This window comes from Sander lucioperca, chromosome 22, assembly GCF_008315115.2.
Source record: "Sander lucioperca isolate FBNREF2018 chromosome 22, SLUC_FBN_1.2, whole genome shotgun sequence".
In the NCBI taxonomy this organism is placed as follows: Eukaryota; Metazoa; Chordata; class Actinopteri; order Perciformes; family Percidae; genus Sander; species Sander lucioperca.
In genome coordinates this window covers 23853281-23878386 of record NC_050194.1, presented here as the reverse complement: position 1 = coordinate 23878386, position 25106 = coordinate 23853281, and the positions used below count along the sequence as shown (strand labels likewise).

The 25106-nt window shown below is 39.6% G+C and overlaps 2 protein-coding genes and 1 long non-coding RNA gene across 4 annotated transcripts in view; 2 read left to right on the top strand and 1 right to left on the bottom strand.

Annotated features, from left to right (window-relative positions):
* The first annotated feature begins 160 nt into the window (after positions 1-160).
* Positions 161-13276, top strand: tap2t (transporter associated with antigen processing, subunit type t, teleost specific). Of its 2 annotated transcripts, XM_035997350.1 has the most exons (13): positions 161-456; positions 719-788; positions 1371-1919; positions 2386-2500; positions 2612-2742; positions 3607-3812; positions 4800-4997; positions 5742-5870; positions 5978-6169; positions 6251-6424; positions 8611-8761; positions 9560-9696; positions 12485-13276. In XM_035997350.1, exons 3-13 carry the CDS (start codon positions 1415-1417, stop codon positions 12668-12670), a joined length of 2124 nt encoding a protein of 707 aa, XP_035853243.1. In that variant the 5' UTR covers positions 161-456; positions 719-788; positions 1371-1414; the 3' UTR covers positions 12671-13276. The 2 variants fall into 2 exon arrangements, with proteins under 2 accessions (XP_035853243.1, XP_031170791.1); XM_031314931.2 differs by lacking the exon at positions 719-788 and having other exon boundaries at positions 161-453.
* LOC116061055 lies at positions 7621-24233 on the bottom strand. The gene is made up of 3 exons (XR_004107637.2): positions 24222-24233; positions 22365-22370; positions 7621-7755 (listed from the first exon to the last, which is right to left on the bottom strand). It is a non-coding gene; the product is annotated as an uncharacterized LOC116061055 (long non-coding RNA).
* Positions 14392-25106, top strand: part of acsf2 (acyl-CoA synthetase family member 2) — a 35843-nt gene continuing 25128 nt past the window's right edge. The window contains exons 1-8 of the mRNA XM_031314932.2: positions 14392-14747; positions 17503-17698; positions 20151-20279; positions 21376-21429; positions 21519-21637; positions 22428-22590; positions 24110-24205; positions 24643-24794. Coding sequence (XP_031170792.1) covers positions 14626-14747; positions 17503-17698; positions 20151-20279; positions 21376-21429; positions 21519-21637; positions 22428-22590; positions 24110-24205; positions 24643-24794 — 1031 coding nt within the window. The 5' untranslated portion in view covers positions 14392-14625. The remainder of the gene's footprint in view (positions 14748-17502; positions 17699-20150; positions 20280-21375; positions 21430-21518; positions 21638-22427; positions 22591-24109; positions 24206-24642; positions 24795-25106) is intronic.

Sequence of the window (25106 nt, the reverse complement as noted above, 5' to 3'; positions counted from 1 at the left end):
TTGTGTTTTTTTTATATTTAGATGTCCCGCCCTACTGTGCCTTACTCTGACTCTGATTGGCTTACCCTAATCAATCCCATTTTCTCTATCACTCTGACTAAACCTAACCAATCCAACCAACGAAGGCAACATGCTAGCCAATCAGAGGCAGAGGAGGTTGCGTCATGCCTTCGCCATCCTAGGAAACGCAGACTTGCATGGCTGCTGACAGCCGTTGAGTCTGTTTATGAGATTAAAATCGGAAGCTCAAGTTTAAAAAGTGTCAAATTTACGAAAAAAAAAAGAAAATAAGTTCACGAGTGCCGTGTTTGTAATATCGCGTGTTATCTCTTTGTTTCTGGTGGACGGGGTTGATACAGCTGAACCAAGCGTCACCCAACAGAAAGTAAAAGTGAAAGTAAACCAGCTCACTGTAACAGTAAGCTAACTGTCGACTGTGAGGGGAAATACACGGTAAATCATCCAAGTTAGGCTCGATAACCTCAAGTTTAAGAACGTATTAACGTGTTACACATTTTGTTAGCTAAATGTTAAACAGGAGCAAGGCCAGAAGCGACCCTAAAATGTTATTAACAAGTGTTATTAACATTTTTAGCTAACGTTACCTTACGTTACCAAAACCTACAGTACAAAAGAGTTAGCTAGCTAGCTTCTAAATAATGTAACGCTTTGTAGTTCGTTAAAATGACCGTTATAACGTATAATCCTACAGGTATAGTAAGTGATGTTTGTATGGACTTCAGTGGACTTGGATGCTGCCGAGGTCCCTCTGTACTCTCTCACTAACTGTAACAGGACTCACATGTACATTTATATTCTCTGCAACTTTGGCAAAGTGCAATATATATCTTTTTGTACATAAAATTTATAATAACCCCCATTTTGCACACTTAATGCACATCCAATGTGCACACTGTATGCATGCACGTTTAAAGGGCATACTTTGTGTTTACTTTTCTATCTATTTACATCTAAAAGTCTAGTTAAAAGATAGATATACAAACATAGAAAGATCTAAAAGGCTAGTCTAAAAGATAGATGGATAGATAGATTGATATTATTTACAGATAGATAGATATATCTAAAAGGCTAGTCTAAAAGATAGATAGATAGATAGATATTATCTATAGATAGATAGATAGATAGATAGATAGAAAGACTAACGTTACAACACACTACTAACACAAAAGTCAGAAAAAAATGTTTGTGTATTTTACTCAGGCACTGTTGATTAAGTACAATTTTGAGCTACTTTACTTGAATGTTTGCATTTGATGCTACTTTATTCTTCTACTCCACTACATTTCATATTATACTTAAGTACTGTAACTTAAACGTAAACTATGTAACAGAAATATGTGTCTTTCTAGGATTCGATTAAACCTCCTGCAGTCTCATCGTCCAGCAAAGGAAAATGAATGAAGTGTCAGCATGTGGATTATTCATTATTCTGTTCGACGCGGTGCTTTGTTTGGCACTGTGGGCCGGACTGGTGCTGCTGAAGTGCTCCAGTTGTGGTGGACTGGCAGGTGTGTGGGCCTTTGGGGCAGCAAAGTGGGCCATTCTCCATGTTTTCACATCTGTACTGACGGATGGGAAGCCCCAGGCTGTGCTCTGCAGGTTGGTGGCACTCCTCTGCCTTCTCTCTCCTGTGTTTGAAAGCGGACGGATCTTTATGGCGCCTTCCTCAGAGGCGTACACAGGACCATCTCCTAACCTCAGCATGCTGCTCCTGGGCCTCATGTCCTCGTCGCTGGCCTGTGTGGTTTGGGAAAAGGGCCTCTGTGGTGATTCAACGAAGAAAAAGGACACCACTAAACAGGATGCCTGGCCGCTGCTTGTGAGGATGCTGAAATACTTCAAACCAGACACCCTTTACCTTATTGCAGCTTTCGGTTTCCTCATCTTAGGTGTCATCTGTAAGTGTGAAATGTCCACGTTCTACAGAATATTTCACATGATACACCTGCATATGCCTTCTTACTTTGTGCAAATTTACTCCCTTGTATTTTCAGAAGAATACAGAAACTTTTAACGGATACATTATTTAAAAGCGTAAACTTTCTTGATGTCAACAAAAGACCAAAACCAACAACGTGTTATTCCGTCTTTCAGTACTTTCTAACTTCCCTACCCTGTCTGTAGCCCATTGGTTTTACCTGATGTAATTTTTTTTAAAATGGGTCACAACTATATAGTTACATTTTTAGAATATGCTCAGTAATTTCCTAAAACAGCTGGCCAATGTAGTTTTTTAGCAAGAGTTACTCAAAGAGAAGTTAAAAAGTGCATTTGTTTGTATCCATTTGAAAGTAAAGCTTAATTCACAGAAACATTGTATAATTTCCTGTTTACCTAATTCTTGTCATTCATCTTTCCTGACAGGTGATACATACATCCCATTGTATCAGGGCTACGTCATTGATATGCTCAGAGGTGAGCTACTTCAAACCAGCTTCTGTTATGCAATTGGACAGCTGGCACTTGTCTCTCTTGGAAGGTAATGAGATAACGTGTATATATTCTTGTCCTTTGTGTTTTAGAGAAATGTTATTTCTTTCAGTGATGTGACAAATGAATGTCATTCATTTTAAATGTCTCCATCCCACAGCGCTCTGTTCTCCGGCTTTAGAGGAGGCATATTTATGTGCACCCTGGCCAGACTGAACAAGAGACTGAAACAGCTGCTGTTTCACACCCTCCTGCAGCAGGAAGTGCACTTCTTTGAGGAGAACAATCCTGGTGAGAACCACATAGTAAACATGTTTGTTATTATGTTTCATGATGTGATTTACAGAGTCAAGAAACCCTCCTATTTTTTCCACATAGACTTATTTTCCAGAGTATGCTGCATGGCCAAAAGTATGTGCGAGAGGCGGCGAGGGCACAAAATGGTATAAATAGGAATGGATCAGCACTTTGCGGCAGTCCTCCTTGTTTGCCCCTGGTAACCCCGTGGTTTAACGTCACAACACTATAAACTGTGGGTTATTCCCTCAGGCAAAGTCTGCAGAAATGAGGACATACTGTACGTCGGAAAGTGTTCATAAAGGGGTCTGAAGGTCTGCAAGAGAGCCCTCACGGACTTAATGATTTTTTTTTTTTAAAGATTATTTTTTGGGGCTTCTCTCTTAATTATTATTATTATTATAAAAGATAGTGACAGTGGAGAGAGATGGGGGAAACACAGCAAAGGGCCGCAGGTCGGATTCGAACCCGGGCCGCTGCAAAGGACTCAGCCTACATGGGGCGCACGCTCTTACTGGGTGAGCTAGAGGCCGCCCCGGACTTGATGATTTTGACAGTGAAAGACCCAAGGTTCAAGGTTGAAAGCACTTAATTAGAAGTTGCTTTGGATAAAAGCATCAGCTAAATGACATGTAATTTAATGTAACCCTAAACCCTCAAAAACTTAACAGGAATGCACCTCAAAGTCCGTGAGTGTGGATGTTGGGATTGGGCCAACGTCATGTTGAAACAAGAAAAGGGACAAACACAAACTGTTGACACAAAGTTTGAAATAAAAGTGTATGTGTTAGCGCCATAATATGTAACAAACATTGAAACTGCTCTTGAATGTGGCCTTTTCTCCCTTTCACCACTCAGGACGTCTTTCCTCCCGCCTGCACTCGGATGTGGACAGGATGGGCCGCACAGTTGCACTGAACGCCAACGTGCTGGTCCGCAGCACAGTCAAAACCTGCCTCATGCTCACTGTGATGCTAGGCCTGTCCTGGGAGCTCACTGTGCTCACCTGCATAGAGATGCCACTCTTGGCCATCCTGCAGAACAAATACATCACCTTGTCCAAGGTAGGTGTGAGGAGATTGAGCCTGGACTACTCTGAATAGGCAAGAGGGGCTGTATAGTGTTTTTGCTTTACTCACCATAATCACAAGTGTTTTGTTGGTTTGTTTGCTACTTTGTTTGTTTTGCAAAAGTATTCAGGGACATTTTGAATCACTTTTCTGAAAGATGTGTAGTCACTGACAATGTAGTTCATTAATTGTATCTAAGCATCAGTGTTCAGGATGTCAATAGGTCTGTCTGCTGTTGGTTTCTCTGGCTTTTGCAGTCCTTCAGTCAGCCTTTAACAAGGATGTATTTTACTGTCTATCACAGCTAAGGTGAAACTGGTGCTTTCAGTCACCAGTAAGTGGAGCTCCAATGCAAAATGTTACTGATTTGGTCAGTAATTCCTAGATGGAAGTGGAAGTCTCTTTGCTCACCTTAAATCTGAGTTTATGAATAAAAACATAGACAAATTATTATTCAAAACAGATTATTTGTTTATGTCTGGAGGGTGATCATTAAGGATGAAAAGAGAATCAAGCCATGAATGTTTTTTCCTGTGTTATCCTCCACTACAAAAAAAAAAAATATATATATATATATATATATATATATATACATAGCAATGGAAAAGACATATAATCATCAGGAAAAGGGAACAGGCAGGGTGGATTTAGTTATGTATCTTTGGAGAGAGGAGGAAGAAGGAGACAAGAAGAAGGATAACTAAGTTACAGTATGAACTAAATGAGAAACAGTAAGAACATCCTCTTGCTTGCAGCTGAAAATAATTAAGTTAATGATAAACAGTACCTCAGTAGCTGAAGGATTGTGTTTCTCCAAAGCATGAAAACCAGTACAAATGCACTGGAATGTAAGATTTGTGGAACTGTAGTGCAAAATCAAAGATAAGAAACTGAGGAAATGATGTGCAGCGCAGGTCAAGAAGCAGACCTGAGTGCAGCATCAGTCTGCTCATGTGCGTTGAATCCGTCTTTGTCAAACAGGAGCTGAAAGATCAGATGCAGGACTGCCACGCTCAGAGCAAAGACCTGGTCACCCAGACCTTCAGCGGGATTCACACGGTCCGAAGCTTTAAGGGAGAGAAAGATGAACTGAGAAGGTTTAAGGAGTCTCTGGACCGCATGTGCGCTGTGGAGAGACGTTCACGTATCTACAGCTCAGTCTTCTGCTTAATACGCAGGGTAAGATGGCAGCGGTGTACATCCATGGATCATATGAGAGCAAGAGAACGTGTTGAGCCTTCAACTCGTTGTATGGAGGCCCATTTCCACCAGCAAAAAAAAAGAAGATATGAAAAGTATAATTAGGGATAATCAAAATAAAAATGTGCGTGGTCAGTAAATACTATTATGGGAAAGTGAGATTTTTTAAAAACTTTTTAGGTCAAAAGTATGAACTATTAACTCAAAATTTCAACTTTTTTAGTCAACATTATATAGGAGGTCCATGTTTTTTACTTTACACTTTATTACTTTACAAGGTTAAATATTATAAGATACTTAGTCATAATTATAAATAATAAGTCAGATTTTGACATTTGAAGTCAGAATTATGAAATAGTAACGCAAAAGTTAGATTTTAAGTTATACTTTTAAGATAGTTACAATAAGTTAAATCTTTTAATCATTGAGTCAGAATTACGAGATAATAATTTAAACCTTTGAGATAACAAATGTGAAGTACTGTATACTTCATACTGCATAAGTCATAATTTTGTCTATCCATGAGTATATATTTGTCTTTTCTAACATTTTAGTTTTAGTTTTTCTGACATTTTGAACATTTTGATTCTTTTAGAGATATTTCATATGTTTTCCTGGCAGGCAAATGTACTGCTCCAATAATGTTGAAATACCGTTCTGTTTTCTGGCATGTTTAAAAATAAAGTTGAACTAAAATGTGAGTAATTGTCTGTTTCCATGTAGCTGGTGAGTCTGGGGATAAAGATACTGATGCTGGTCCAGGCCCGCGGGCTCATCTCGTCGGGTCACCTCAGCATCGGTAGTCTCGTCTCCTTCTTCTTGTACCAGAAGCCCATGTCAAACAATTTAAAGGTGAGCTGCGTTACACATATTTCCCACTGCAGAATAACGTCTAATGTATTTGAGTTGTGAAATATAAAATGCCTGTTGTTGACAAAGATAATTTGTTTTTGTCACAGGAGCTTATGTATTGCTGCGGAGATACGATGTCCACAGTCGGAGTCATCTCCAAAGTGTTCAGTTATCTTGACAGAACACCAAAGTGTGAGAAGGCGGGAGAGTTAGCTCCTGAGAAGCTGGAGGGAAGAATTGTTTTCCAAAATGTCACCTTCACGTATCCCTCCGCTTCTGAAGATAAACCAGCTCTGAAGGTACATTGTGTCCTACAGCATCATTATATTTTGAATGTGGTTAAACATTAATCCAGATCATCATTAACGTGTTCTGGACAGTCGGTTTCTATAGAACTTCGGCCAGGAAAGATGACCGCCCTGGTGGGTCCCTCCGGCAGTGGGAAGACTTCCTGTGTCAGCCTCCTGAAGAGGCTGTATGAACCTCAGGAGGGACAGATCCTGCTGGACGGAGAACCACTGCACCATTACGAACACAAATACTTTCATCAAAAGGTACAGTTGCCTCGATGGAAGGAGGCTTTAATCGCCGCAGCAAATACATTTAATTCAAGAGTGCTCAATTTTTTCTATTTCATGTCTTTTTTTGCTGTTGTAAGAGAGTAAAGTGTATTTACTATAATACCTTTCCATATCAGATGAATTGTTTCACAATAAAAGACAAAAACGAGACATAACATACAGACACAATATAAGAGTAATAAAAAAAAATGCATTAAAATAAACAAAGGCAAGTTGCACCACTTTGTCTACTTAGCAAAAAAGACTACAGAAGTGTCAAGAAGGAGCCCACGTAACTTCTAGGCAAGTCCCGCCCTACGAAGCAGCCCGATTGGTTGGGGTTAGGCATTGACCTCGAGTGGTTAAGGTTAGGATAGCCAGATAGGTCAGGGGATAGGACCTGAACAAATTGGGTTACGTTACTTAGTCTAAGCATGGACGCCTGGCTAATAGTAGTGTGTGAATGGTAATGAAGCCCGGGGCGTGCCTAGAAGTTGCGTGGGTTCCATAATAAGGCGTCAAGAAGCTGGTAACAAAATGGCTGCACCATTGCTGGCAGTTCACATCTTAACAAAATAGAATATATATATTTTGTTTAATTGTTCAATCTTGCTTAACTTTCCATCAACAGCACTGTACAATATATACATTTTCATACAATTACTTTTGTCAGCTGTATATAGCATTTGTACACATTATATTAGTATAAAAAAGGGCATTAATATCTGCAAAATATAGAAACTAGGGCTGTCAGCGCTGACGCGTTAATCGCAATGCGATTAAGGGCCGACGTGACGCGATAAATTTTTTTTAATCGCATGCTGGCATTTATTAATTTATTTTACGCTTCACTCGGCTTTGCGTCGTGCCTATCAGGCTACTATTTTGACCCTTTGCAGCACCGTTACTTATCATCAAGCTGCCACTTCCTCCTAACACATCCTGCTGCTGCAGGCTGCAGCATGATGGAGAAACACAGCAGCAATAACTTTGAATGGAGCTTTTTATTTTCCAAAACTCCCGGACGGCTCGTAGACAAGTCGAAAGCCATATGCACGTTGTGTAAAGCCGAATTAAAATATCACTGAAGCACGTCAAGCTTGAGCTACCACCTACGAGCTAAGCATATAGTACAGTTAACGTGATGCTACCCGCTAGCGGGCTAAACGGGTGGCAACTAACTGCAGACCTGTCAGCATCGTAGAGGACTTGGGTCTTAAAGACGTACTACGGTTGACCTGTCTCGTTGCTGTCGAGGGAGACGGTAGTTTCACCATACACATACCACACGGAGAAAGCAGCCACACTGGAACTGCTGCAAGGTGCTCATTAACCGGTGATCACTGGACGTCAGTGAGTAATCAACATTATTTAGGAGTTACTAAACACTATATTGACTCTGGTAAGGATAGGGATTTTTAGTTTTTTAGTTAGGTACTTGGAGGAATTGTGCAATAATGACAGATTCACACATTTTTCTTTTGTTTACAGTAAATAAATAATTACAAATCTTAAAATCAAGTTCATAAAGTAACTTTCTTTGCATTCATTTGATTCCCAATCAAGATACACTGGTAAGAATTGCTTTCCATTGTTAATATATACGTAAAAACTGTTCTGAAATGCAAAATAATAGAATTTTAATCATGTGATAAAATATGCGATTAATCGCGATTAACTATAGACATTCAGCGATTAATTGCGATTAAAAAATTTTAATCGTTTGACAGCCCTAATATAAACATAGTTTTTGTTGGGTTTGTATATGAACATGAAAAAAATAAATTATATATATATATATATATATATATATATATATATATATATATATATATATATATATATATAACAATAATAGTAATTGTCCATCTTAGTTAAGTGTGTTAGCATGCTAACATTTGCTACATTCATGTTTCTAGTTTTGTATTATGTATTTTATTATAAGTATTGGACAAAATAAGGTTAGAAACAAAACAAACAGGACGTACACATTGGGAGGTTTTGTGCTTGTGAGAAACAACAGTTCAATTGCTTTTCAATTGATTTGCAGGTTTAGGTTTTTTCCACTTTCTAATCACACAAACAAAAAAATATAATTGCACCAAACGCGCTCCATACATAAATTCCAATCCTGTCAATTAGCACTAATACTAGTGTGTGTTTCAACTTCATGTATTTAGATGGCCCTGGTATCCCAGAATCCCGTGCTGTTTTCTGGTTCGTTGAAATACAACATTGCGTACGGCCTGAAGGACTGCCCCATTGAGAAGGTGAAGGAAGCTGCAAAGAAGGCCAATGCAGACGACTTCATCTCTAAGGAATATGACACAGGTACAGAGTGGGGATATATATTTAGACGTACATAGATATACAGTACATTAATACCATAAAAGACTCACCATTAAATCACCAATCAGATCTGAATGCTACAAATTCACTTTTCCTTTGTTTGTTTTTTAATGCTATCCTATTTAGGGTGAAGTTAACTGTCTAACACCGTTGTTTTTATTGTTGTTGTTGTTGTTATTGTCCATTTATTGCCACTAAGGTGCCTTAGTGTGTACCTTTTGTTATTTTAATAGATTTAACAGTTTGATGCAGGAGTAGTCTGCTTATGTTCTGTATTTGTACTACAGTATGAGGGCAACTGGCACAGGTTTTTAATTGCAATAAAATTACAGCTGCTTTCTTTTCAGTTTATGCTTGAGACATTTGTATAAATAAGTCTTAGTAGGACCAGCATGAAATAGATATATAATAATACCAAACAGTGGCTGTAACAGACACTGAAAATACACGTTTGCACAATAGAAAGAATGACATAAAATAACAATAAAATGTTTCACAGATTAATTTTGTGTAGCTAAAACCTGTACAGAGAGCTGCACTGTGTTCTGTGTAATGGAAACTGTAACAGACATATTCTGATATGAAAAGTAGTTAAATGTGAACTTTTAACAGACAATGGCAGATGGGCTGATTGGAGAAAGTCTTTGTTTATACGAAGCTAATAGAGGTGTTCCACCGGTGATCAAAGAAACGGTTCAGACTGACTGAAAAATTCAGATGGAGATTCCTCATTTCTTTTATCATCTGAATAATCTATATAAGCGTGTTTGGTCTTTACAGATATAGGTGAATGCGGTGGCAAACTTTCAGACGGACAGAGGCAGTGCATCGCCATCGTCAGAGCTCTGGTTCGAGAGCCGCAGGTCCTCATACTGGATGAGGCTACCAGCAAACTGGATGTTGAAATGCAGCACGCGGTAAGTTAAAAAACACGGTCATAGCCATTGATGACACCGATCTTAACAGGAGCACACTCTCAGTCATTACACTTTCTCCTTTACAAACAGTTATTCCTATTAGCGCTGGCTCTGATCCATTTAAGTGTCCCAGTAGGCCATGACAGTGTTAAAGTAAGCCGGCATGCACAGTACCAGCACCCTGACACTCAAGCTGCTTAAAGAATTTCAGCCATCATTCATTTAATCATTTTCTAGTGCTTTTCCTACTGTGACATGTCAAAATATCCGACATAAAGAGGCCTAAGACACCTGATCTGAATTATTGTATGCTGCTGTATGGCCTCCATGAGTGTGGGGTTATCTTGTCTGCAATAAGACATCTCCAAAGCCTTGAACAGCCCTGCGCCACATTAACTAAAACATTTCCCTCTTGCTCTATTAGACCTGCATCTTCCATTTAAAAAAAAAACTTGTGAGAGACGTTATACTAAATACATACAACCTGTAGCTTTTTGCACGGTCTGCTTGAGATACCAGGAAGAGTTGACCTAATTATAATAATATAAAATATAATAATAATAATAATAATAATAATAATAATAATAATAATAATTTAATCTGTTGGGTGAATGATTTTTTTTCTCAAGAATGTGGCAGCTGGATGAGATCTGATCACAGTGGGAGCCACACCACACCATTTACACCTGGTATTAACTATATATGAGGACAAATTAAAATAACAATAATAATAATTCATTACATTTATATAGGGCTTTATCATAGACACACGCGCTTCAGGGGGGAGGACTAGTCTCTACCACCACCAATGTGTAGCACCCACCTGGGTGATGCACGGCAGCCTTAGGACGCCAGACGCTCACCACACTTCAGCTCGGCAGAGAGGGAGTAAAACATGTTTTTAGTGGTGGGGGAAACCGGAGCACCCGGAGAAAACCCGCGCAGAGAACATGCAAACTCCACAGAGAAAGGGTCCCAACCCGGTACCTTCTTGCTGTGAGGCCACGGTGCTAACCATTGGGCCACCGAGCTGCTATATGCTGCAAATGCATCTTTAAGGACCTGAAAGCTGGATTTAAAATCTTAATAACTGATATTTAATATATCAATCACTTAATTTGTCCCCAAATGGCAAAAAACGCAGTAAAACAAAAACATGGAACTAATTTGCACATAGTTAAATTATGAGTACAGATATTAAATCAAAAAATGTTTAAAATGTATTTTGAATCTGTTGGTTTTGGCTCTTTGGAATGGAAGCTGTCACACCGAACTGTACTTTCTTTTACAACAGTTTTTTTATTTTTTTTTTTAAATACAAAACAGATTTTTCTGTCGAGTGTCTGGGATTTTGCTGCAGGAAATCATTTAGCTTATCAGCTAAGCTAATTTGCTTCTTCAGGACTGCGTGGGGGAGGTTTGATCACATTTAACCGTCTGTGATCTGGCAACAGAAGAAAACAATCTCACAAACCGTTAAACTGCTAAATCCTGGTGGGTTCTGATTGTTAAAACACAGACAGAATATCTCGTGTGAAATAACCCAAACTGTTGTGTGTCCATGTAGGACTCCATTGCCTCAGGGCGTTGAACACAAGGTGTAAATACTGATGTCGGTCTGTGTTTGTGTTGTGCTCGGCCCTCAAATGCAATCTGCACACTTTGGCCACATTTCTAAACAAACAACTAGCTCCACCCTCCACTTCTTCCTGTTAACATCAGGCAGCTACAGTCAATCAACAGAAAAATTATCTGCAAACGTTTTGATAATTGATTACTCATTAAATACATTTTTCAAGCAGAAATGCCAAAAACTAAATGCTGTTTTCAGCCTCTCGAGTAAGATGCTTTTCTTAGTTTAATATCATTGTAAATTGAATATTTTGGGATTTCTTTAATTGTTCGCCAGACAAAACACGACATTTTGGAATCATTAAGAATAAAATATACATTTAATAATGTTAAACACATAATTTAAACATGTAAATATCTGTCGAATGTACACTGTATATACTAAGACCATCATCATCATATCCACCTACCTCAGGTATTTAAGCAACCTGTTATATTAATAATTGTTAATTTATTCCAGCAGCATTTGCACTTTTGCATTGCCCTATTGTTTTACTCTTTCAATTCCTCAGAGAGGTGTGTGTGTGTGTGTGTATGTGTGTGTGTGTGATGTACGCATGTGTAAATTATATACACTTTTATATATACAAACATATCTATACATAGTAGTCAAATGTTCATGTTCACCTTGTTCAGCTTTGTTGCCCTTTTAGCTGTATGTCTATTTCTGCATGTGTACTTTAGAGCAACAAAAAGCCAAAGTCAAATTCCCTGTATGTGTTCACACTTACTAGGCCATTAGTCTGGCATTGCCAGACCTTCCTCCACAGCGCTGTGGAGGAAGGTCTGGAACATGTGTATGTTTAAAAGTTGTTTTAGTCGTGCGACAGAAAACTCAGATTGGACAAATCCACTAGAGTTTAGAACGCCAACACAAAGAAGGTGAGGGACATCCGGCCGAAAATGAGGCACATCCGGCAGAATTTCCGGCAGCACTGGACTCTGAGAAACTTGAAGGGATCATTTTTCACTGTTTTCTGAAACGTTATAGACTAAACAATTAATCACGCAAATAACTGATCATGAAAATAATCGTTAGTTGCAGTCCCAGAGCCGGGAAATGCATTTAAACCTCATTCATCGTCCTCCAGATAAGTTATACAAGTTATCCATATACAGATGTAACTTGGTGTTTGATTGTTGGGTTGTGCTACAGGTGCTGCAGGAGGTTCTGGCTCGTGGGCGGACCGTCCTGGTGGTGACTCATCAGCTGAAGACTGCGGAGAAGGCGGATCACATCATCTTCATGGAGAAGGGAGCAGTCGTGGAGGAGGGGACGCACCAAGAACTCATGGACAAGAAAGGACGCTACTATCGTCTGAAAGAGGAACTGTTCTCTTAACTCAGCTGAGAAGAGATCAGTACATGTAGTTTTACTGTTTCTACATGAATGTTAGAAGCAACATGATTTGAAATATTCATCCTGACCTGGTAACCTGCCTGTTTTTCATCTAGTAAGGATTTGTCTAGAGAAGGCAGTTGTTGTACAGTTACAATCGTTTTTAGATCTGCGCGGTATCCTTGAGGTGTTCCAGTCTGGCTTTAAAGCATTTCATTGTCAGTCGAATCATCTGAGGTAGGAAGGAAGTGGTGTGTTCTGCATGTTTTGATGTTGTCACACAGACAGAGGTTACTTTAGATAGTGAAACTACAACGCTCTAGTGAGCTGATACATTATCAGTATTGTTTTATAATGCAGTTTTGTATTTTGTAGTATTTCAAGGTGTGCCAGTTAAACTCTAACTGAAAAGCAAACAATGTGGCCACAAGTGATAGCTATCGCATAATATTAAATCATAGTACAACAATCAGTAATATCCACTACACAGCAATGTATCTCTAAATGTTGCTACAGCTAGCTACTTCTCATACCAAGCCATGTAAGACTGAGGCCACAGAACCATCGAGTGTATCTCATTAAACCAGGCTTTGCTTTTTCTTCATTTGAGAGGAAGAAGGTTTTTTGTGACGAACACTTTCTAGTAAAAGGATTTTTCCACCACTGACTTTCTTTTGATGATATTTGATGACATTATAACGGTCTTTCTGGCCGTTCCAAAGTCAAGACTTAGCTCTAAAGGTGTCTGCGCCTTCACCATCAGGGCCCCTCGACTCTGGAGAAACGGCTCGCAGAATCACTAACTTTGTTTAAGTCGCTCCTTAAAACACATTCTTATAGTTTTGCTTTTATGCAAGTGTTTTTTTTTATTGCTTTTATTCTTTCATTTGTATTTATAATGTTATTATATACACAACAATTAGGCTACAGTAAAGCTGTCGTTGGCAATGAAATTCTTAGATCTCAGGCTCCCTCCAACAGTTCTCTTATAGATATGTTAATTAAAAAATACATATATAAAGAAAACGTACGATGGTGGAACAAAGTCTAATTAGAAACTAAGACATAAAATAGTGCAGCAGTAAAAATATAGGAATATAATATAACTGACACTTGTAAAGCCTTGGTGGTTCAGTCTTCCCTTCAGTGTAACACAGTTAACTTCTTGTTCCTTCACATGTTTGAGCTTCGCTGTACTGAATGAGCAGACCGTTTGACACCAGAAGGCTGTTTCCACATCTATCTACTGAAGGGGGAAAGTTTCTCTCAATATAACTGACTCCAGTGCACATACACACTGAGAATGGACTTTTCAGTGAATGAGAGACATCTTGTGTGCAGTTGAAAAATATTTGCATGTTTATAGATTCTGGATTTTTCAATGAGAGAAAAGGAGTAGATGTAATTTAAATAATGTTTAACAAGTTCATACTTTTATTATTCTAAGCATTTCTTGCCTACTATTTTCATTCAATTCAATTATGTATCACTTTATTGTCCCCTTGGGGAAAGTTGGCGCTGACAACTTTAACAATAACAATAAAGACCAATACATAGAAACAGTAAAACAGAGATTAATAAATAGGAACAGTGAAAACAAAGTCAATAAATAGAGAGAAATTAAAACAACTTTTTTTTCTCTTTTCTGTCTCATGTCTGGATCCAATTAGTGGCCCTAAAGATGTCTTCTCTGCAGCGCACGGCGTGACCAGCAGGACGGCGCTTTCTGAAAACATTTGTTAACTCGGATCAAGGTCCGAGCAAGTAGCTGTCAATAGCTGCAGACTGCTCTCCTGTACAGTGGAGGCAGAGTAGATGTCCTGCTGATCACTATCAGTCGCTACTCGCGCTAAGTGCAGGTTTCTCCTGCGGTGCAAGTCAATCTGAAGAAGTTCTCTGTTTACCGAGTATCTGCTTTACTTTAGTGCACGCAGGGCGCGGTGAGCTGCAGCTGCACAATGATCCCCAAGATTGCTTTGTGCTCCCAGTTTCTTCTTCGGAACAACCGTGTTTTTACCAGATCTTTAAAGGTTTTACAGAGACAATGGACACGTCATCCAGGATTACCTGCAGCGAGTCGGTAAGTCACATGAACTCATATAGTAACCGTATGAAAGGTATAAATAATATAGAATGTATATAATAAATAGCCTAAAGGCGAGATGATCCTACTCTCACTTTAAAGCCCCTATATGGCTGCAGAAGCGAAAGTGAAGAGAGAGAGAAGAGAGGGTTTTTTTTTTAAACTAATAATGAAGACTTATTTTATCAATGTATTCTTTACAAATATATTAAACTTTCTCTTTGTTGATAACTTTGATGTTGTAGACAAAGTCGCCGCGCGTGCTCGTAAAGATCATGTGATTTTCATGACTTTTATAGACGTTTTCTTAAACTCCCAGTACCCAGTTTTGCACATTCTTCTGATATAAATAGGCTAATAAAAATATGAGGATGAAAACTGCTGCTGTGAGCGTCGAGAGGAAGGGGGAGGGGGGGGGATAAACAAACACAAGAGACTAAATGTAAAAGTAGTTCTTAAAATGGTTGTTTTGTTTTGCCGATGTTCAGATTATTGTGTCCACCCCCTGCCTTGCTGTGATACCTTCAACAATAACTGAAACCACTGATTCAGAGTCAGTTTTGCAGCCTGCTGAACACTAACTATAGTCGGCTAATGACAAGTAAAACCATTGTAGTAATATTGTAAGTAATTCAATTCACTTTTATTTATAGTGTCAACTCATAACAAGAGTTATCTCAAGGAACTTTACAGATAGAGTAGGTCTAGACCACACTATAATTTACATAGACCAACAATTCCCCCAAGAACAAGCATTTAGTGCGACTTCCTTTTGAGGCAGAAACCTTGGACAGACCCAGGCTGTTGGTGGGCGGCCTTCTGCCGGTGCCGGTTGGGACACCGAGACACAGTGACAAAATATTAGGCTACTTGTGTTTTCTTGCTGATACAGCTATAGAGAAATATGACTCATAATAATTATAGCATTTGGTATGATGAACAGTGGCAATTATAGTAACAATAAAGTTAATGGAACTATGACTAGATATAATAGTTGTAGCAGTTCAGGGCGTAGCAGGGCATAGTGGGGCATAGCAGGGCATAGAGGGGCTTAGCAGGGCAAAGAAAGGCGTAGCAGGACATAGCATGGCATAGAGAGGCGTAGCAGGGCAAAGAAAAGCGTAGCAGGGCACGTGCAGAACCACGGTGGCAGCTGCAACCATGATTTTGGTGCCACCCCAATCCAAGAAAAACTGCGAGGCAAGAAAACATAAGTAGCCTAATATTTTCCACCAAAGAGTTTCCCCCTGGTTCATTAAATAACTATTTGAGCCTCCAACACTGGGCAGGTCCTCCATGAGCCTGGAATCGCAATTTTGTTTTGTTTTTTATTAAAAACTTCAGAAATGTATGTTATTAGCGTTAAAAGTAAATTATGGCTGTTGGCGGATTAACTAGTTTAACAGATGATTTACTGTATCTAAAACAATATAAGGGCATCTCAGGGAACCACAATCAGAAGAAAAGTTGAATGAAAACAACTCGCCTGCTGTGTTTGAGAATGAATAAAGAGAACTGGATACAGCGCTACACGCAGAGCACTGTTCATTTTTTGAGAGTTGCTTAGTGGCGCATGAAGCCAAAAAAGTTCAATTTCTGTGTATAAAATTTCTGCGTATAAAATGACCCAGATGATTGGCGCTGCATCCGTACTGTGGGGCCCATAGAGCAGGTGCACAATAGACCTCCGCTGGCCGACCTGGCTACTTAAGGTTTAGCGCATAACTTGAAAGGGGATTAAATTATTAAATCGTGAAACATTTCATTTTGCCGGGGTTGTGACCCTTAAAAAAATGTAGACGTCTCTCCGGAAAAGTCTTGTTTGGCCCCATGGCATCACGAGACGGACATGTAAATTGTAATTTCACTGTTTGGCCGCTATGTCTAATTGGCTTCCTAGTGGACTGGTTGGGAGGGGTTTCACATGCACTGACATGCACACACTGCCAGCTACCAAAACCAAGAACAGAGAAAGTTCAGATTACAACACACACAGACTGACTTCAGTCTCTGCTCAGGACGCCATTACTCCACTATATATTTACATAGCAAACAGTTGTTGCAATATTAATGTTCTGAATGTCGTGTATAGCGCCTTTAAAATACATAGGTTAGCTTGTTGATTATTGAAGCAGCATTGCCTTCAGCTTCAGAATGTTTTTGTATCTATCTTTTTTTGTTTGTATTTGGATTGTACCTTTTAAAGTTTTATTATGCTACTTATTTTTTTTACTTTATTAACAAAGATAAAATAGAACAAAGATATAGAGAAAACAGGATACAAAATAATTAGAAATGACATAAGGTAGGAAGGAATCAGAGAACAAACACACAAATTGACCTTCAGTCTGCAAATAAAACCTTAATGTCATCAGAAGTCACTGCAGCCCTGCGGTAAATTACACTTCTATCTGTATCTGCAGCACAGATATCCGACTCCCTGAGTCATTAAGTTATTCTGTGTGAAAGGTGAAATGGCTGTAAAACCTCCATTCATCCATCTTCGTCCGCTTATCTGGGGTCGGGTCACGGGGGCAGCAGCTCCAGCAGCCTTTACCTCAACCTTTATAATTTGACTTATCACTTATACGTTCAACAAACGATTAGGTCACATTACACCTGATGCACCTGATGGTAAGTTTACAGAAGAGATTTAAAGTAAGTTACTGAGGTTGCAAGAGTTATAAAAAAAATAAAAGGTAGTTCTTTTCCCTGTGTCTGAAAACATCTTCTAACTCTTGTTTCCCTGCAGTGGTATTCATGTGGACTCTCCACCCATCATCCCGGCTCTCACTACCAGCTACGCCCACGGCACGTCTTCCACATCTCTGCGCCACACAACAATAGGAGAGGCTCTGCTCAAGGCTGTGGAGCGTTCGCCTGACACGGAGGCCGTTGTCTTTCTACAAGACGGAGTCCGCAAGACCTTTGCACAGCTTCAGCAGGATGTGAGTCACTTCCTCGAAGTCCACTCAGATGTGTCTGACCTCCCGTATCACAGCTGATGAATCAAACAATGTTAAGGCTGGTTGAGGTTGGACGTTGGAAGTCGTTGTAAATTGTAGCCATGTTTACATGTTTGACAAAAGGCACAACACTTTAAACTTGGCTTTTGAAGCTAAACATATAAGTCCTGGGAAGTAAAAAGGTTGTATTCTTATTCTGCAGCTTCTGACTGGGTCATAACAACTTTGCACTCTCTGAGTCCAAATGAAAGTAAACACAGAAAGTAGCCCCCTGGATTAGATATTTTTCCTAACTGCATAATGATCTACTTACCAGATGGTTTCCCTCAACATACATTGTTTTCCTGAATCTTTACAACGGAGGTGGAAAATGGTTCTGATCCAGAGTCAGAAAGGCCACAATAATGAGATAAAGACTCATGTTGAAAAATACCATAATTTTCCTGTAAGATTTGAATGTCGTCCACTTCTTCCCACAATTGAGCCATTGCCAAAAATCTACAGTACTCAATGTTATCGTTTAACAAGGCTAGTTGTATAGTTTCCAGATTAATTTCTTCAAATATCTCCACTTTAATATCTGTTGTGCTTTTATGAAGATATGTACAAGATTTTAAGCAAAATCAAAACCCTGGTTTTGGAAATGAGAACAGCTTCAGGCCACATTTTGCTTTACAAGCCGTATAAAGTGATAGAAAGTTATGGGCTTGGCTTCACCTTCTCTACCTGCTCCACAGAAAACAATAGCCAGACCTATAAAATTGTTGTTGTTAAATTTGCTCCTGGACTCCAAAAAGTCAATTGCTAAATGTTTTTTTACATTCTACAGTTTTATACAAAAGTGAAATGGAGGGAGTTGTAAATTAACCTTAAACCTAATTTGACTAACTAACTGCAACACCCTGTTACTCTTGTCTATGGAAGCTGGAAGCAGGCCTTTCCATGCCTAAATGCATAAAGTGTGAGAAAAGAACAATTACTTGATTTAATAGAATGCAGCGTCAAACAGAAAAGTCTTCAGCCTTGATTTAAAGGAACTGAGAGTTGCTGGTGACCTGCAGTTTTCTGGGAGTTTGTTTCAGATATGTGGAGCTTGCAACCTGAGAACACGACTGGAGTAGCCTAGAAATCTAGACACACCCTAGCGGCAGCAAATGTAATTTGCAGCCAGGGTCAGTCTAGCAACTCTCTGTTGGCTTGCAAGCTGGAAAACTCTGGCCGCGCCAATCACATCATGTATAGCATAGGGTGGTCAAACTCAACTTCACTAAGGGCCACACTGGAAAAAGAGAATCAAATCAAGGGCCAGACATGTATAGTTTATTGACATGCTTTTATTTCCTCGAAAAAGTAAAATATCTTTGACTCAATTATTGCATATCTCATATAGTCTTTTCACTTACAGTTTGGTCCACATAAAGCCCTGAAAAAGTCAGCAAAAAAGTTCCAAAGCCATCCTAGAATTTAGCAAATCAAGCAAAACAATGATTACATTTTCTAAGTAGGCTAGCACCCAGCTGACTCACAACAACCTGTTTCACAGCTGGAATATACAAACTCTCTGGTTCTGTGGGAATTTCTGAGTCTCAAAGTCGGCAAATTTGCCAAATTCTGCTTTGAGTGTAACGTATTGCAAGTTGAAAAACAGTTTCCCATGTTTTTGGTTTGGTGCACAACTAGGTGGGCCAAAATTAATTGTGAACCTAAATTGATATGCGGGCCGGATCAGAATTTGCGAGGGGCCGGATTTGGCCCACGGGCCTTGAGTTTGACACACGTGGTGGGCGGGCTTATGGCTGCTGCTGCTGGCGAACAGTGGTCTTTTGAATCGGCTTTGATTCGAAAGATTTGATTTGATCAACAGGCTACGACTGGAGGCCGAGCAGAGAAAAAGCACTGCCACCTTCTCAGCAAGTATAAAATCTATATTTTTGTTCACAGTAAATATTCTCTAAAACTATGCTACAGTTTAACATCAATCAAAGGATTGTAGGAAATGCCACATAACGTATCATGAAGTATCAGGTCTCTATCAAGGAGCGACACATTTTGATTTTAATAAGACTTAATGTGTGATGTAAATGTATAAGATGTATTTACCTTGATCACATTTATTGAGATTTATTAAGAGACCTGACACTTACATATAACCATCATCTTTTTAGCCAAGGTGCAGTCAGAAGACGTGTGTTTTTAGCCTGTGGCAGAAGATGTGTAGACTTTCAGACTTAGACTTTTCCACCATTTAGGAGCCACGACGACAAACATTCGGGATTTTATTAAGGGATTTTGTGTCCCTCGCATTAATGGAGCAGTGTAAATAACTCAGACACCAGCCTGATGAAGGCAAGAAAGCCGAAAAATACTGGAATTGTATTATTTTCTTCTGAACAGACATGGTTAACCTGTTCATGTCTCTGTAATGTCTGTGTAGGTGGATCAAGCTGCAGCCGGGCTATTGGCAATCGGACTGCAAAAAGGAGACCGGCTTGGCATGTGGGGACCAAACACTTACGAATGGATCCTGTTCCAGTTTGCCACAGCCAAAGCTGGCATTATATTGGTGAGTCTAAGCAGCTTATTGCATTAGCAAGAAGGCAAACTCAATTTCAGAGAAACGGTGCCCATACTCTCAATGGATGCTGTCAGAAAGAGGATCTATCTACTGCCTCTGTGCCATAGAACTCCATTGTTGTCCAAAAACTATTAAAAACACATCAGTGAGCCACACCGTTACACCGGCTACATGTACAGTGACCAGCTGTTATGTCTTTTTGATGATTGCTGGAGGGTGACCTTACAGAAGTTTTTATGTTGTTTATTCTGTGGATTGTTGGAGCAGTAATGCAAGGAACATTTCTGTGTGAACAGACAAAGGGTTAGGGTTTATCATATCTTATCATAGTTGGGACTAACACATTGTTGACAATAAGAAAAATATAGAATATGATGAGCTTTATCATTTCACTTATTATGCAAATCAACATAATGCAATATAATAAATCCATCTTAAAGAAGAGCTTAGTTCAGAAGTATATAAGTGAGGAAAACAGGCCTACACAATGGAAATTACAAGGGGAAATTACAAAGTTTTCATTCTGTTGTTATTACACACATTACACACAGGCCTGAATTACACACACATGCTCAGTACCTATACATGCTCTAATGGACAGATGAGTGAGGGGGCTGCCTATGGAAAGGCGCCCTGAGCATTTAGGGGTTCGGTCCCTTGCTCAAGAGCACCTTGGCAGTGATCAGGGGTGAACTGGCACCTCTCCAGCTACCAGTCCACCACCATACTTTGGTCCGTATGGGGACTTTAACCAGTGACCCTCCGGTTCCCAACCCAACTCCCTACTGGCTGAGCTACTGCCACAGGTTTGATAAGGAAGAAATGGGTTGGGGCGGATGATGCTTATTTTTGAGTCTTTTTGTGATATAAATATTTTTTTATAATGAAGTGAAAACGTTTTTGAAAGACAAACAAGCGTGCGGGTACCTTTTTATAAATATATTGGTGAAAACAGCTATTCCAGGGATAAAGGTGCACATTATCTCGTCAGCAGTTTGTTCATCATGTACATTGTATTTGATTTGGCTGCGGTCCAATGTTTAATCTGTCAACCATCATAAGCAATGGTTTTACCACCCAACAGGTATCTGTGAACCCGGCGTACCAGCCGCAGGAGGTGGAGTTTGCATTGCGTAAGGTGGGTGACTTTTACAAACCTGATTTTACTGTTGTGACACACGGAGTCTGTATCACATTCATGTGAATCCAATGCTCCTCTTCTCGCAGGTTGGGTGTAAAGCCATAGTGTGCCTGACGCAGTTTAAGACTCAGAAGTACTGTGACATGCTGAGACAGATATGTCCAGAGATCGAGACTTCCACCCCAGGAGACATCAGGAGTGCACGGTACAGCCGCTGGTGCTCACCTGTCATTTGTCACTGGTCTTACCTTTTTTTAATATTCTATATGTTTAAATTGTGGAGCAATGCAAAACACATATGCAAATGTCAACTGTGGCACTTGTCTAATTTCTGCACAAGGCCGTTGAAAACACTCAAATCATGTCCTGTAAAGAAAAGAGTTTACATTCAGTCAAACAAAAACTACACATGGAGGGTTTTTAAAAAGCTAATTCTGATATTTTTTCAGAATAAAAGCTCTGCCACAACAGAAAGTGGCGTGAACTAATCCCTTAGATAGTTGGTGAACTGCAGTAACTGCCGAGCTAATGGCTAACATACTAGCAAGCCCAGACATAGTAGTGCTAGTCAGTCACAATAGCACTAACAGGAAAATTACGTTAACAATAGACGTATTTGTGCCATCGACTCATGCCTCATAATGTCTGCAAATCTTTCCTCTCTTGGGGGCAGTTGATAGTCTGACAAAGGAGGTAAAAGTTGATGGTGCAGCACAGTTAATAAACTACGAAAGCTCTGATTTTGGACTGCCTGGCTCCACGTTCCCTCCTTTAATACTTTTTTGTGTTATGTGAAACATTTCTTTGAAGAGATGGAGCTGGGGGTGAATTATTCTAGCTGCAGTCCTTTTTTTCTACATTAACAGAAAGATTAGTTCAGCTTAACAGGACGCACATTGAACAGTAACATGCAACAAATATTGCAGTGTAACCTGAAGCTCCTTAGTTTGAAAGCATGACCAACATTTCTTTCTTTTGTTTGATTGTCCCCTCAGGCTCCCAGACCTCCGCTCTGTGATTGTCATTGATAGTCGACAACCAGGAATGTTCCATCTTGAGGATGTGATGCAGGCAGGAAGCAGCCAGTACATACAGCAGCTTCAGGATCTGCAGAAGAAGATCTCCTTTGACGACCCCATAAACATCCAGTTCACTTCGGTAATTGTTGGATAATTCCTGCTAACCTTAAGGATTGTTTAAGAGCCCTGTTGGGGTCTGTGCAAGCTGAAACATTTTGAATGTGTGCCAGGTTTTGTTCTTTTATGACAGGATGTCCTGGTTTTTCCTCCTTCTGGGAAAAAAAGACTGCACACTGGATTACAGCTCTCAAACTTTATTAGACTGAAAATGGAATGTTTTAACCCTTAAAGGGATAGTTCAGATGTTTGGAAGTGTGGTTGTCTGAGCTACATCTCCATAGTCAGTGTGTTAGCTACAGTAGATGGCGGTCGGCACGCCCCCAGTTTGGAGAAGCTGGCAGGAGTCCCGTAAACAACGTCCTGCTGTGGACGGGGGCAGCAGCTAAATGCATTTTAGACACCTAAAAAAATGTTTAAAGCTACAGTGGGTAGAATAAAATAGACACGCCATCTACTGTAGCTAACCCACTGACTAAGTAAGTAAGTACCTCATACACCCACACTTCAAAACCTCTGAACTGTCCCTTTAAGGGTTGAAACGTTCCCTTTTCAGTCTAATAAAGTTTGCGAGCTGTGTTCAGTGTGCAGTTTTTTTTCCAGAGGAGGAAAAAGAACACTTCAAAAATGTGGTCTTATAAATTAGGATTAAGATGGGAAAAAATGCCCACAAACTGACGAAATGTGTTCGCTTGTGACAGAAATGTTCACTTTTCCTTCAACATTTTGTCACATTTTGGACATGTAATAGATTGGTCTTGCATTTGAAGTGTGCCAGGTTTTTATGATGAAAAAATAACGAAATGCAAAGTGCTATATACTGTTTATCATACTGATGCCATGTTCAACCAATCAAGTAATGCTATTAAGATAAACCCTTTTAATAACTAGATGTATTTAAAAAAAAAATACTGAAATGATCAGCAACTATTTGTATGTATTTACAAAGACAGACACCTGTTTATAATATCACTAGTCTATATCGACAACGATTCATTTCCAGGATTGCTCCGGTGTCATCAGAAATTCCGCCGGATGTCCGTTACCTTCCTCTTCCTTTGTGTTGGCTTTCTAACCTCTGGTGGATTTCTGAGGACTATAGTTAACTGCTCCTCAGATCTCTGCAGGGTAAATCCAGACAGCTAGCTAGACTATCTGTCCAATCTGAGTTTTCTGTTGCACGACTAAAACTACTTTTGAACGTCCACACGTTCCACCAAAACAAGTTCCTTCCTGAAGCTATTTTGCAGCAGCACCGTGGCTCCATCCGCCACTTAGCACCACCCAAGACGATTGTGATTGGTTTAAAGAAATGCCATTAAACCAGAGCACGTTTTTCTCCCATCCCGGAATGCCGTGTGGACTAGCCAGACCTTCCTCTGCAGCGCTGTGGAGGAAGGTCTGGCAATGTGAGACTATAATATCACTGACTGAAGGTTTGCCCTTGTTTAGAGAGCGATACAAGAATTGTATCAGAGTGACCTCTGACCATTTTTATGGCTTTCTAAATACAGTCATTGATTTGTAATATCTGTTACCAGGGCACAACTGGGGTTCCAAAGGGTGCCACTTTGTCTCATCACAACATCATCAACAATGCCTACTTTGTTGGCAGTAGAATGGGATACACATGGAGGGTGAGTCTTAACCGACACGTTGTCTCATGTGTCATCTCTGTTTCATTAACCTCTAATGAACAGTAAGAATGTGGTTAGTTCTTGAAGTTATCAACTGAGTTTGTGGTATGATATAAAATAAACTAAATGGAACATACAGTAGATCCACAAAAAAGTCCAAAACCAGTATTGTGTGTGTATCACAGCCTGATATGTCTTCTTTTATATCAACAAACAAAAAAAAACATTTCTTTATGTGCACAGGGGTGTTGTTATGTTGAAACAGGAAAGGTATAAGCTAAGCACAAAGTTGAAAATGTCTAAAATATATATAGCACAACTGAATCAGGCAGGATGGGAGTTGTTTCTCAATGCATAATGATTCATCACCCTCTTTCTTTCAATAACTTATTCCTCCACAATTTTAACCCTTTCTGTCTACTAATCCTTTCCCATAGCCTGACCTTCGTATCTGCCTGCCTGTGCCTATGTACCACTGCTTCGGCTCTGTGGGTGGTGGGATGTGTATTGCCGTGCATGGCATCTCCATTGTATTTCCCTCTGCAGGGTACGAAGGAAAGGCCACTTTAGCAGCTCTGGAGAGTGAAAGGTAACATCAGAAATCCTTTATCCTTTGTTTCCTCCTGTAAAAAAGGATTAAATGTGCTGAGAATATAATCCTCATTAATTCTGAAGCTGCTCCGTGATACAAAGGTAAAAAAGGGGGGGTTGCTTTGTGATTAACCCTTGTGTTGTCTTCCCGTCGACCAACAAGCAACTTTTTGTTTTTCTGGGTCAAAATTTAAAATTAAAACTTTTTGTCATTTTTTTTTTCAAATGCCATAAAATTGAACACAACACCCAAATTCAATGAAAGTAGTGAACTGATAATTTACTTTACTAATTGTATGGAACCATCCAC

Coding starts and splice junctions, on each gene's coding strand:
- tap2t (XM_031314931.2), top strand. CDS start 1,415: ATGAATGAAGTGTCAGCATGTGGATTATTCATTATTCTGTTCGACGCG. Junction 5,871..5,977: donor CCATGTCAAACAATTTAAAG/GTGAGCTGCGTT, acceptor TTTTTGTCACAG/GAGCTTATGTATTGCTGCGG. Junction 8,762..9,559: donor CTCTAAGGAATATGACACAG/GTACAGAGTGGG, acceptor TGGTCTTTACAG/ATATAGGTGAATGCGGTGGC.